Source organism: Alligator sinensis, unplaced genomic scaffold, assembly GCF_000455745.1.
Source record: "Alligator sinensis unplaced genomic scaffold, ASM45574v1 scaffold1224_1, whole genome shotgun sequence".
Classification (NCBI taxonomy): Eukaryota; Metazoa; Chordata; order Crocodylia; family Alligatoridae; genus Alligator; species Alligator sinensis.
Window position 1 is genome coordinate 600742 of NW_005842626.1, and position 14560 is coordinate 615301.

Here is a 14560-nt window from a genome sequence, read left to right on the forward strand (position 1 = left end):
ACATTTGGATGCTTACCCTGCTGGGATCCTTTGACTCTAGCTGACTTCCTGCCCTTTGGGCAGGGGGATGGACCCGATGATCTTACGATGTCCCTTCCTGCCCTAATGTCTATGAAAGCTATGACTAGTACTTCCTATGTGAAACATTAAGAGGATATAATACAATCAGGAAAGCTGCTACAGGAACTTCAGTTCCCAGTATTGTGTAGTTCTTCAGTTTTTAGATTCTTACAAATGTTGTACATGCTGATGGTCAATGACAACTGACCATCAATTCTTCTGTTTTTCAAATAAAAGCACCACAGTAGACACTTTTCCATTATACAACTTTTTTAATAGTTTAAAATTTAAGTTACAAAAACTATATATTATACACAGGAAAAGTACAACTCTGCAGAGATTCACCTCATTGAACTGACTATGGATAAAATTTTCCAGTGTAATGAGCTCCCTCATCTTTAAACAGCAGTTAAAGATGGCTCAGCACTTTTTCAGACGTGGCCCTGAAATAATAAATACTTGTAATTACAAAAACAAACCTGGAGAGCATACATCACAAAATTCAATACCAATTTCTTTCAAATCTTTGTTTGTGATTTAAACAAAGTGTCAATCTAAAATTCTTCACACTGGTTAAAACCAATGGAGCTCAGCCTCTTAGAGAGGTGGGCCAGGTACTTGCGACCCAACTATACCACAAGCCACCTCTCCCCTCCAGTAAGGGAGGTAGGGAGGGCAGTGACTGTCTATACTGCAGGACAGGGAGAGAGGATAAGGGGCATTGCACAGGGCTGGCTGGCCTGAACTACTTGCTGCTGATCCCTTGTGCCATGGGCAGGATCTACTAATTTTGGGGCTGAGATGTGGCCTGCAAGCCATAGGTTGAGCACCATTAGCTTAAACTAACAGCCAGTAAAATTGTGTGCGCGCGCGTGTGTGTGTGTGTGTGTGTGGGGGGGGGGTTAACACACTCAATGTCAGTCTTCTGAACGTCAAATCAACTCTCAGTAAAAAGTGGAAAGCTTTTTGTCTGCAGTAAATTAGAGAAGTTCGATAATAAACTTTGGTATCAAATAATAATTTTTTGCACAACTTCAGTCCTCTGACATGTTCTCTACCACTGTGGTACTGTGTCTAGGTCAATAGAAAGTGTTTCCGTCAGAGGGAGACCATCACAAGTCTCCAACTCTGATGCAATTGCATTACCCACTTCACAAATTTATGGTAATTTCCCAACAGGATAATTGCACCCACAGGTAATTCACTCAAATCATGGTCACACATGTCAACGTCTGATTTTAGAAAACTTTATTGATATTTTCTTCCAAAATGTATCTATTATAGGACTGAGTCTGTGTTCCATACCAATTTAACCTTAGTTAAGCATCTTTTAGAACCCCCGCCCCGTAAACTACCTATAAAGGAAATTTTACTCTAGTCCACCACAAACAAAAAAGGAATCCAGTCCAAAATGAAGGAACTCAGAAATAGTGTAAATAAACTCTACTTTTCCTTTTTGTCTAAGTTGTTAAGTTACATTGTACGCCCTTCAGAGAGATGGCTTTGTCCTCTTACTGTCATGGAAGCATAATGTTAGTGTTACATTTATTCAACTTGAGAAATATCTATATTTTTTGCTGCAGAATGACACCACCAACAAGATGGTCAATTATTTTCTTTTTAGAGATGATGGTGCTCTTTTGGTTTTGAGACTAAAATATTTTCTCAATCTTTCCTCTACTGCATGTATGGAAATTCTGTGTGTGTGCAATTGTAAACAAGCCAGCACGGACACCTCTGTGAAATTTTCCTAGGTAGACAGAGCAACAGACAACTGTAAGCTATTTGAACACAAAGACCAGTTTATTTACCAATGCACAGCAAATACAAAACTCAATTAAGATGCCATCCTTTCATCATTTTATACATTTTCCTCATACTATAAGTCATTGACTTCTTCAGCCCTAAGAAAAACAAGAAAAAGAAAAAAAGTTGAAGAAGAGAGACAAATATTTAACTTGTACCACTTTAAGCAGGTTTAAATAAGTATTTCACCAGAAAGGTCACTCAACTCTATTTGTATAGTTATAAATCAGTAACTTTCTTGACATATTTATGATATAGCAGTTTATGGAAGTTGATGGTGCATAAGATGCACAACATTGATGGAACAGATAAGGATAATAATATATTATTCACAACAGCAGTGTAACTGTTTACCCTTAAGTGTTTCTGATGTTAGCAAGAATCAGTAAGGAGTATAGCAAAGGAGTATAGCCTCCCTGTGTATACGCCGCCATGGGGAATACATGGATTTATTTACAAAAATACAATTTCCCACGGGTTATACATGGGTGTGGCTTATACCCGTGGGCGGGGTATATGCGCAAAAATACGGTATTTTCTACGTGTTGGTGAAGATCATCTCTGACCTTTTAAGAGAGGCATGTTGCATGCACTTGTCTAGTAAGTATGGAGTGAGGAAAGGATACTTCCTGAGGATTTCAAGTAAGATATAAATTTTGAGCCAGGGTTCTACAGTAACTATTGCCTAAATATGTGTGCATTATAGGTGTGAAGGAAATGTCTGCCAGTTCTCATACACTTCGCAAGGCAATTTTAGTTATGGAGTCAGTAAAGTTTTGCAGGGGATAGATACTCTCTTGTGCTAGTAGTGTGCCGATAATATGATTTCCTATAGTGTTTAACCATATAAATACCAGACTATGACATTTAAAATAAAGTACTGTTCAATTTTGACAAGTCAACAAAGCTCCAAAATCCTGGAAGGCATAGTTTCATATGCTTTGTGTTCCCAATTCCTCCTGCAATTTTTTTCTTTCTAAAAAGGCAAGGAAATTCTCCAGATTACCATAATGTTGCAGTTGTATTATTAAGCAATATGAAAACTGGAAGGGCAGCATTTAAGACAGAATGAACAGCTTTAATTCTGTCCTTCATGCACATACATTAAGAAATCTTTATATATTTTTTATAATACTCACATATACTATGAATGCCAGATTAAGTCAATTAAAAGTAATTTAATCATGTCTGTACAACATAATATAGAACAGAAGAGAGAGCTTTTTGGCATGAATAAACAACTTAAGATTCAAAATTAGTTATTGTCCACTGCACACCATCTTTGGAAGAGTTGAAAAGATATACCGTATATCTGTCTCTTACAAAAAGACCTTTGAGAACAATCAATTCCAAATTTAAATGTTTTTTAAAGTAATATGTAAGATACACTGTGAAGATAATGAAAATTGTATCTGTGTATATGAAATTAATTAATATTACATGATTATTAGACATGGTAGACAAATGTACACTTTGCAAACAGAATGCTATTGCACAGTTAAAAACTATCAGACATTCACAAAGGAAATAATTTAAAGCTAAGCATGCAATCTTTTTTTTTGCACTCCTTGCTTTGTGTTCTTAGATACCATTAACAGAGATATAGCCACTCTGATTCTCAAAATGAGAATCAACATATCAGTAAATACTGAAAGTTAGATGATAGGCTACTGTAACTGTGTGCAGTCACTAAAGTGTTTGTTATTCTGAGATTATGGTATTCCAGAAAACACAGTTTGCTCAGTAGCACCCAGGAACAACTATCACATTCCAGAATCCCAGTGTGCTAGACACGATAGGGACGCCAGTACTCTACATATTAAAATAACCTAACATATAACCCTGATGACTGCCACTCAAACAAGAAACATTTCCATATTCTGTGATTCCAGGAAGGTCAATGTACTATAAGAAGAGCATGGTGATGGAAACATCAGCAGTGAAACAGTTAATATATGCTTGCAGGAGTCCTTTACAGTGTTAGCACTGCAGGCAGCAAAGACTGCCTGTTGTATCTGTGAGCCAACTAATAGTTTCCTGCAGCAGCTGAACATTAAAAGATTTTTCTAATATCCTTTTTGCAGTCAGCACTCAACTGAACCCCCCCCACTACAGCCTTGAATCTGGAATCTTATGTAATAAGATGCCTTTTTTTTTTGTTTTAAAGTTCTTGCCCAAACTCATCATGCTACAAAACAAAACATGGGTTCTTGTACACAGCCAACTCCTTAAAGAAGCCCATGGGGGGTGGGGGGAAGGGGGAAATGAGTCGCATCTGTAGTAAAAGTTAATGGTCGCAATTATAGCTCAGTTTCAGAATCCAAACAAGAGATTCTTGAGTACTTGGACAAAATGAAAATGCCTTTAAACTTAAATGAATCCACAACTACTTGTTAGTTCCCTCTCCTTTCTCTTCAGTTTAGATTTTTCTGCCATAATACATAACAATGGTTTAATGCAGGCAGAGGATAAGACTGCTAAATTTGGGGAAATTAGGTAAGAAGAGATTGCATGTGTTATTGGTCATTAAAGATGTTGCCATGCCACTTTTTGAAATCTGGCAAATGTATTTGGGCTAATACTTTCAACATTCCACCTTTCTAAATTTTCTCTGAAGTTATGCTGAATGTAGTATGTAGTCAAGCGTGTATCCTGACTTGAATAAAAGTCAAGGAAGGGCTTAACTACAATCTTGAACAATATTACTTTGATTTGTAATGTTTTATTACTAAGCCCCTATCAAGATTCTTATAGGCTTAACTGTACCGTCTCATAAATCTATACCCCATTGGATCAAATGTTGTCATTATAATGAAGTTCAGTGTTATTTCAGATCAGGTTTCCAAACTCATAAATATCAATACAAAACTGCTCCTTAGGAGCAGCTAAATATGAAAACTTTCAGAATTCTTAACTGCACAGGAAGAAAAATAAATCAAATGATGGTGCCATCTCTAATAGGAAACAGACCAGAAATCTCACCACAGATTTTAGAAATTACACAGGCATATTTTCAAAAGCTAAGTCAGTCATTTAACAACAAACAAGAACACAGCATTTGAGCTCAATTTTAAAACCAAGCTGGCAGAGAAAAATGAAAGGAAATCCTGTTAGCTGGGTTGAAATACTTTGTTATAACTGTGGATTCTGCCAAATAATGTTTGGAAACAGTGTACTCTCTAAATAATGACCTTCATCCCAGATCTGAATTATTTTACTTCAACAGCAGGGTACAGACTAGCTTGTTATAGACAGGAATTGTGGGTTTTTCAAAGTAGCAAGGTTTGAACAGAAATCACAGTAATCATTCAATTATTACTCAAAAGGTTTTGGAATACTGATATCTCCTTTTATATTCTCAGAAATACTAGTCACTAGCTTGCATAAACATGGCAATAAGAAGAAAAAAAAAAGAACAAAAATGCTTTAAAAAAGGTACTGTGGATGAATGGGTGGGAAGCTTTAAATTACCAATTCAATGAAATGTGCGAGTTCCACCTTTATTTTTGCCAATACCATATACTGTGGAAGGAACACTTAGAGGATAGGTAGATATATAAAAGTGAGAATCCATAAATATTTTTAAGCCTCTACTAGCTCAAAGCTTTGCTAGGAAAAATTTAAGAGTACTTAAGAGAGTTTGGGAAGAAAAAGCCTTACATACAACCAATATTAGTTGACAAATTTAAATTCAGGTTCAGTTCAGGCCCTAAAACACATATGCTGTACTATTAAAATTACAGAGAGGCCAGAACCTTTCTGTACTGTATTTAAAACATCTGTAATTAAGGAAACTAATTTAGTGGTCAAAGGTAAAACAAGCAGGAATCGCTACTTGTTAAATATTAAATAAAACAGACATTCTTCTGAAGCACAGCATCAGTGTACTTAGTGCCTCCTGGTAGCAAATCTTTTACATCTTATGAAACTGAAATTGGATCAAGGTTGCTTTTAGAAGATACTACAAGCTTTCAAATTGATATAACCTTCATAAAGATTTCATGAATCACTTACAAGGAAAAAAGCAGTTCTAAGCAAAAATTATTTTATTAATAATTAATTCTAAGCAATAAAAACCCATTATCTCCTTGCTGAGCTCCTGAAGGAGTCATCTAGGTCTATCCAAATATAAATATTTATTCCATCCATTTATTACATTAAAGGTTATCATGTCAAGCAGTCAAAATTTAGGAAATGCCCAATGACAAACTTAATATGATCCCCTTCTATATGTGCATTGTGTTACATAATCAAACCCATTCCCTCCCCCTCTGCCTCCCCAACAAGACCCCTCTCATTCAGCACATTAGACTAAGAGTGATCTGGTGATGAATCACTAGTGTGTCAGGAAGGACGTTATTTGAAGGACCATTTTCTCCGACACTGGAAAGCATATAAAGAGTTACAGAGAACTGCAGGAAGAGAAAGCGTGATCAAGGTTTAAATCAGTGATTATCACCCAGGGTGCTATTCAATACTAGCATTGTTAGGTGTTGCTACCTGCCACTGGGTTATTGGTTATAGCCATCCATATTGGTCTAAAGAAACAGGCAGGCAAGATCTTTGGGTAGATGCGATATCTTTTATTAGACCAACTGAGTAGTTGGAAAAAGGTTCTTTGCAAGCTTATGGGTGCAATCACCCTTCTTCAGGCATAGAAAGACTGCTATTCTGAGACTCCAATGGCGTGTCCACGCATGCAAGCACGTGCGCTTGCAGCAGCTCAAACAGAAGTGGTGCAAATTTAAGCCGGGGCATTTTGCCTCAGCGCACGTGCTCAGACATGCACTTTGTTGTGGGGCAAAATAACCCTGCCTGGCTCCTCCCAGATCTGCAGCCAGCAGGAGCTAGAGCCTGGGGCCAGCACCTGTATGGTCCCCAGCAGTATAAAAAGCTGCCCTGTCTGGCCCCATCAAGTAGCCCCATCAAGCTCAGGGCTACTCCCTCTCAGGAGCTTCTGGGGCCCAGCCAATTGGTACCTGGGAACACTACCCCTTGTGCCAGCTGGACTGGTGAAGCAGTTGCTCCACCAGGTGAACTGTTGCTCTATTGTTTTTCCAGTCCAAAAATCAGTGAAGGCAAGAGCATTTTCTGAGGGGTGCTTTTAGTCTAACAAGGTTTAGAACCCCTGAATAGATAGCTGAATACTACTCTTGAGGACGAGATTCTATCCTGGCTTCTAGCCACAGCATTCCCGGTGAACTCATGCATTTATTTTAAACTGAGCTTTACATGCAGCCTCCAGAAGAAACATTACGGAACTTCACAGGCACCCCAGAAGAAAAAAAAAAGTGTGTGTCTGGGGGTGGGGCATACAATGTGAGGCACTTGGAACAGATTCACATTAAGCTCGAGTGCTCATGACTGCGGGTTGACTGGATTGTGCTCCAACACATGAAGGATTACAAAATTCTCGGCACTGAGAATCCGAACATCCAAAAATTCACACATTTTATTTTGGCTGGAATTTTTCTCTGCCTCAATTTCCCAGCTGTAATGTGGGAATACCACCACCCAATTTTACAGGGATGTTAAAGATAAATCCACTAATGTAATATTCATGAAAAACATATGCTGTACTGAGAGCACCACAATAATCGGTGCCACAAAAGGCTCTAACAAGGGGGCCTAGTAAGTCCAGGCCCAGGGGAGGTATATATGAGTGCACAGAGCCTGGGAAACAAGCAGGAAGAATTGGAAGTCCTCACACAGTCAAAAAACTATGACGTGATTGGAATAACAGAGACTTGGTGGAATAGCTTGCATGGCTGGACTACCATCATGGATGGGTACAAACTATTCAAGAAGGACAGGCAAGGGAGAAGAGGAGGAATAGCAGCATTTTATGTAAAAAAGCTGTATGACTGCTCAGAGCTCCACTACCAAACTGGAGATAGACCTGCTGAAAGTCTCTGGGTTAAGGATGTTATACACATAGACCTTTTTTACCTATTGCTTTTAATCTTATGTATTTTCTTGAGTTTTGCATTGTCTTAAGAAATTCCATTTTGTATTGCTCTGTAGCCTGACATAAGTGTTCAATCTTTGTACACTGTATGTGTGAGAGAATGGATGAGAGTGTACCTGTGAAAAACCAAAGCATCTTGTGACTGGCTGAAGAATGCAGACAGACTGAAGACCACAAGAAGAATCCATGCCAAGAACAATGGCAACCAACCTTCAAGGAATACAGCAAAAGCCCAGAGAATTGGGTGAATTGACAAGGCTATAAAAGATGGGGCAAGACATATTTATTTTGGGTCTCGTTCTGCATGTCATACTGGAGCATCGGTTCGTCTGATGAGATGGACCAGCAGGAGCCTGGCTCCTTACTTGTGATCATCTTGGCTGGCCACTAAGTTGATCCAAGTACTGATAATGTACTGTGATCAATGCAGAACAGAAATTGGGGTATAGATGTGGGGGGGGGGTGTATTAAGCGCTTAAAATCAATAAACGTGGCATCTTGCCTTATCCTCCCTTATATGGTCTCGCTCGCGATTTAAGAAATTGGCAATTTGTGTAACAAGGTCAGAGGGGGGAGCAAGAAGGGTAATGTCATGGTGGGTATCTACTATAGTCCCCCAGACTAGGAGGATGAGGTAGATAAGGCTTTCATCAGACAACCAGTGAAAGTTTCCAGATCACAGGCCCTGGGTCTCATGAGGATCTTCAGTCACTCTGACATATGTTAGGAGGGCAATACAGCAGTGCACAGGCAATCTAGGAACTTTCTGGAGAGTGTTCCTAGTACAAGTGTTGAAGAGTAACTAGGGGCCATGCTTTTCTTGACCTGATGCTCACAAACAGGGAGGAATTGGTGGGGATGTAGAAATGGATGGCACTCTGGGCAGCAGCGGCCATGAGATGATCCAGTTCAGGATCCTGACAAAAGGAAGAAAGGAGAGCAGCACAGTATGGACCCCGGACTTAAAAAAAAAAAAAAATCACTTTGACTCCCTCAGGGAACTGATGGGCAGGGGTCCCTTGAAAGGCCAGTCTGAGAGGGAAAAGGAGTCCAGGAGAGCTGGCTGTATTTTAAAGAAACCTTGCTGAGGACACAGGAACAAACCATCTCAGTGTGCAGGAAGAATAATAAGTATTGCAGGCAACCAGCTTGGCTTAGCAGAGAACTCTTCAGTGAACTTAAACACAAATAGGAAGCTTACAAGAAGTGGAAGCTTGGACAAATGACAAGAGAGGAGTACAAGTGAGTGTTACTTAGGCATGCAGGGATGAAATCAGGAAGGCCAAAGCAGCACAACTGGAGTTACAGATAGCAAGGGACATGAAGGGGTTTCTGCAAGAGGGGTTTCTGCAAGTATGTTAGCAACAAACAGAAGATCAGGGAAAGTGTGGGGTAGGCACCTACTGACAGATGATGAGGAAAAGGTTGAAGTCCTCAATGTCTTTTCCACCTTGGTCTTCACAGGCAAGGTCAGTTCCCAGACTACTGCACCAGGCAGCACAGTCTGGGGAGAGGGCAAGCAGCCCTCAGTAGTGAAAGAACAGGTTAGGGACTATTTAGAAAAGCTGGATGCAGAGAAGTCCATGGGACCAGAGGGGATGCATCTGAGGGTTTAAGGGAGTTGGCTGATGCGATTAGAGAGATGCTGGCCATTATCTCACGGCAAATGGGAGGTCCCAGACAATTGGAAAAGAGCAAATACAGTGCCCATCATTCAGAAAGGGAAGAGGGAAAATCCAGGGAACTACAGACCTATCAGCCTCACCTGGAAAAATGATGGAGCAGGTCCTCAAGGAATCCATTTCTAAGCACCTGGAGAAGGAAGTGATCAGGAACAATCAGCATGGATTCACCAAGGGCAAGTCATACCTGACCAAACTGATTGCCTTCTATGATCACTAGCTCTATGGATGTGGGGACACCAGTGGACCCTATGTACATGGCTTGAGCAAGGCCTTTGATACCATCTCCCATAGCATTCTTGCAAGCAAAGGAATTGTGTTGGATGGACTGTAAGGTGGTCAGAAAGCTGGCTGGATCATCAGGCTCAATAGCTCGAGGTCTAGTTGGCAGCCACTATCAACTGGAGTGCCACAGGGGCCAGTCCTGGGGCCAGTTTTGTTCAGTATTTTCATTAACAATCTGGAAGATGGGATGGAGTGTACCCTCAGCAAGTTTGCATATGACACCAAGCTGGGGGGAGGGTAGTAGATATGCTGGAAGGTAGGGCTAGGATTTAGAGTGACCTAGACAAATTGGAAGATTGGGCCAAAGGAAATCTCATGAGGTTCGTAAGGATGTGTGCAAAGTCCTGCATACTTAGGATGGAAGCGTCTCATGCACTGACCGCTGCAGACTTGGGACCAAATGGCTAAGCAGCAGCTCTGCAGAAAAGGACTTAGGGTTTACAATGGATAACCAACTGGATACGAGTCAACTGTGTGCCCTTATTGCCAGGAAGGCTAACAGCATGCTGGGCTGCATTAGTAGAAGCATTGCCAGCAGATCAAGGGAAATAATTAATTCCCTCTATTCTGCACATGTGATGCCACATCTAGAGTATTGTGTGAGAGCAACAAAAATAGTTAGGGGGTTGGAGCACATGACTTATGAGAAGCTGAGGCTTATTCAGTCTGCAGAAGAGAAGACTGAGGGGGGATTTAGTAGCAGACTTCAACTACCTGAAGGGTGGTTCCAAAGAAGATAGAATTACTGTTCTCAGTGGCAGCAGATAACAGAACAAGGAGCAATGGTCTCAAGTTGCAGCAAAGAAGGCTTAAGCTGGATATTAGGAAAAACTCTAACTAGGAGGGCGGTGAAGCACTGGAACAGGTTTCCTAGAGAGGTGGTGGAATTTCCATCCTTGGAGGTTTTCAAGGCCCAGCTCAACAAAGCCCTGGCTGGAATAATCTAGTTGGAAACAGCTTTGAACAGGGGCTGGACCAGATGACCTTCTGAGGTGCCTTCCAACCCTAATTTTCTGTGATTCTGGATTCCCAGGTCAGTGTGAGTGCCTGGGTAGACTGCAGGATGGGGACTGGGGACCTACCTGGTTATGGATCCCACTATTGGATTAATCAGCAGGATCAAGACCCTTCGATTTCTGGCACAGTCTTCTCTAACAATTTAACCGATTCTTAGATTTATTCCCTGGTTCTGAAAGGGAATAAGCTCTGTGGTCCCTGACATTCATCATAAAGCATGATGGGATACAATTCTCGGTCTCAACCATGGCTGGGATTAGATCTCAATTGCCCCTTACTTGCTGGTACCTGCACCAGCAAAATGACACCAATCATCTGGTTGTCAACAGGGGTTGGGACTCAAACCCAATAGTGTCTTAAATGTAAGATGTCAGAGGCCTAATGACTTCAGGCCTTTCTGACCATGTCTCCCAGCTCCTGGCCTTCTTCCCCCTCTAATGCTATATAATTACTCAGTCTCTTTCTCCTCTTCTCCCTCAAACTATCTGTAGAGGTTACTTCCTGCTCCTGTTCTATTGTTTGCACCAGTTCCTATTCCTTCAAATCAGGTGACTTCCTCCTTTTCACTGCCTGGTCAATGGCAGGAGGAGAATTGAGAGCACAAGATATAGTTTCCTCTCTCACAGTTCTGTGCTCATCAGTGCTAGGAATATTGTGAAGAAAAATTGCACAGAGGTCTGGTCAGCATCTGTATCCCTAGGACAGAGCACATCCAGTACAATTGTCAGTGTATTTAGATATTAAATTAGCATGCTGTGACAGGTGCCCACTCTGGGCCGCCCTTAATGTGGCCCACACCTGTTCCTGGGGCAACTGCCCGCTTACTTGCCTGCCATGCCTTGTTCTTGATTAATTAATTAGTATTAATTAGCGGGAGGCTGCCCTTATACTGCCCCGCCGCTAGGGGGCGATGTCTGCGGCTCCGTTTCCTCCCCTACACTGCGGTCCACACCTCGCCGATGGAATCACCGTTGTCTCAATTCTATCCCTCCTTGGCCCCTTCCTGTTCTCCCTGGGCCTTCCTTCTCCGTGCTCACTCTTGGGCTCTCAAATGGTGCTGCCCCCTCTCTGGGGCTCGCCGTGCCCACACTTGGGCTTCCCGATAATGCTGCCCCCTCTCTGGGGCTCGCCACGCCCACACTGGGGCTTCTCAGTAGTGCCCCCCTCTCTGGGAGCTGGGGTCTATGTACCCCTTATGCTGCACCCCTACCTGGGCACTGGGGTCCTCACACTCCGCTGTGAGTCCCCTATGAGGCCTCCTCCAACCCCTAATAGCCTCACCCAAACCACCGGTCATAACAACAACAAAGCAAAACACAAGCCCCTAGGCTACAACATAACTTAGAGCTGCTCGGCTAAAACAACATTGCTCAACTCAGGTCAAGCTATACCTGCAGTTCAGCTTCTCCTCACATCCTGCCTCTCTGGCTGCTGGCAGGGAACTGCCTCAGGCCTCTGCTCCTGGGCTTTATAAGGGCCAGGCCCTGCCGCTTTCAGTCAGCTGACCTTCTGGTTGCCCTGGCAACCCCCAGCTGGGCTCCTTATTCCTTGCTAGGGCTCTCTCCCTGGCAGTTTTCCCCTCTCTAGGAACAGGGCACCTCCGTGCTCTGTGACACATGCTAACTCAATTTTTAGAAGTTCAGTTTGGGGGAATGGCAAAAGATGCCTTCATGACCCCACTGTGACCCCCTGCCAGATTTTTCATGAAGTGATAGAGCTTCTCAAGTAGATGGCTGTAAAAAAAGGAGATGTGTGTTAAACAAAATGCTCTCCCTGTGGTAAAATCTCTGACATGACCCAACCATAGGGGTTAAAACTTTCCAAATTCACAACTTCACAAAATATGAAAATTTTTAGCCTCATTTGTTAAAATTTAGCAAAGTTACAAGCCATAAAGTGTCAAACAACGTTAGCTATATAGGCAGGTCTGCCTATGGAAATTCTCTCTTCCCTTATTTGCACTGAAGCACAAGTTGAAAAGTTTGCTCACAAAGTAGATTCAAGTAACAATACAATAGTTTTTCTGTGACATACTTCTATAGGAGGGCAGGTTTGAGACCTCAACCTATGACAAGTAACTGGCTTTAAAAAGGTAGTTAAAAGCCTGGATCCTTTTCAAACAGTGCTGCATCTGGAAGGCTCATATCTCTGCATACTTTCAGGTGGACCAGTAGCCATAACACAAAAAAGGCCGTGGACAGGCATTACATTTGCATCAGGTAGTGCACCCTTTTCCTGATGCAAAAAAGTAAGTGCACAAGCATTCAAATGGTATCTGCTGAGAAAAAAGTGATTCTATCAAACTGGCAGCTCTTTCAGGGCATTTATACACATACTCTTCTGTCCTGCGACACACTGGAGATCCACTGCTTCGGAGCAGACTTGATTGAGTCCGCTCTGCACATGAGCTGAGGCGAACTGTGCTGTGCCACATGCAGTTGTATAATAGTGAAATGTGCGTCAGTGCACAGAAAATGGCAGCGGTGCACTTTTGAACTAAAGCACCTCTGATGTGTTACAGTTCAAAAGCATGCCACCACCATTTTCTCAGTGCTGATATGCATTTTGCCACTTATACAACTGCAAGCATCGCAGCACCGGGTGCTTTTCAAGGTGCCTGGCGCTGAAGTGCTTGCATGTGTAAAAATGCCCTCAGAGAGCACTGGAGAACAGAGTCTTCACCAGAGAGCAGAGTTTCCTAGAGACATGTGTAATGGTGGTACACTTACACATGGAACAGTAGGGGTCCCTAGAACCCCCAGTATCTCACATTCCAATGTTCTCCCTCCCCTGATCCATCAGGGTGGGAGGAAGGGAGAGGGGCTGGCTCCCTGACAGCCCACCTAGTGACTGTCAGGGTGCCCAGAACCACTGCCCCTACCCAGTCTCATATCAATGGCAGCAGGTGGCCATCACAGCCTCCAGGGGCTGCCCCCTGCCCAGGCCTGCTGATCAGCTGATTGGCACAACCAGTTAGGGGAGAGCCATTTTACAGTGAACAGCATTACCACCACAACTGTCCTGGGAGTGGGAGGAAGGCACGAGCACCCTCAGGAGGCTTCAGGTGCCTCTACACTAATGCTCGTAGTATGGGGTGTAAGCAGGAAGAACTATGCCTCCTGATTGCAAGTAAGAACCCAGACTTAGTAGGGCTCACAGAAACCTGGTGGGACCCTACCTATGACTGGGAGGTGGGCATTCGGGGGTACACCCTATATAGAAGAGACAGGACAGAGAGGAAAGGTGAGGGGGTTGCGTCAGGTCTGACCACTCGCATAGGTTCCTGGCTGTATTACAGAACCTTCACCTTATCCAGGAAGTGCACAGCCCCACTAGGGGTAACGCCTTGCTGGACCTGGTCCTGGCCATGGGGGATGACCTGGTGAGGGGACTGCAAGTCCTTGACCACCTGGGCAATAGCGATCATCACCTGCTGGATTTCACTATCCAACGCAGGGCATCTAGGGCTCATACCAAAGCTAAAGCCCTTGACTTCAGAAGGGCCAACTTCAACGAGCTTAGGAGACTAGTGGGGGAGGCACTAAGGGCCCAGAAGGTAGAGGAGATGGCAGCCCACGAGGGATGGTCGTACCTTAAGGGGGTGATCCTCCAAGCCCAAAAGATAACAGTCCCTGAGAAAAGCAAGGGGGGTAAGAGTGCTCAGAAACCCCCTTGGCTCAGCAAGGGCATTCAGCAATGGCTGAGGATTAAAAGGGAGGCGTACAACCAGTGGAAGGGAGGA

The 14560-nt window shown here is 42.9% G+C and overlaps 1 protein-coding gene across 7 annotated transcripts in view; it reads right to left on the minus strand.

The window, feature by feature from the left end:
• Positions 1-319: 319 nt before the first annotated feature.
• Positions 320-14560, minus strand: part of TAMM41 (TAM41 mitochondrial translocator assembly and maintenance homolog) — a 60577-nt gene continuing 46336 nt past the window's right edge. For 2 of the 7 annotated variants that reach the window (XM_014524553.2, XM_014524555.2), the window contains one exon: positions 1845-1964. In XM_014524553.2, coding sequence (XP_014380039.1) covers positions 1894-1964 — 71 coding nt within the window. In that variant the 3' untranslated portion in view covers positions 1845-1893. The other 5 variants (XM_025215151.1, XM_025215148.1, XM_025215150.1 and 2 more) reach the window with 5 other exon arrangements.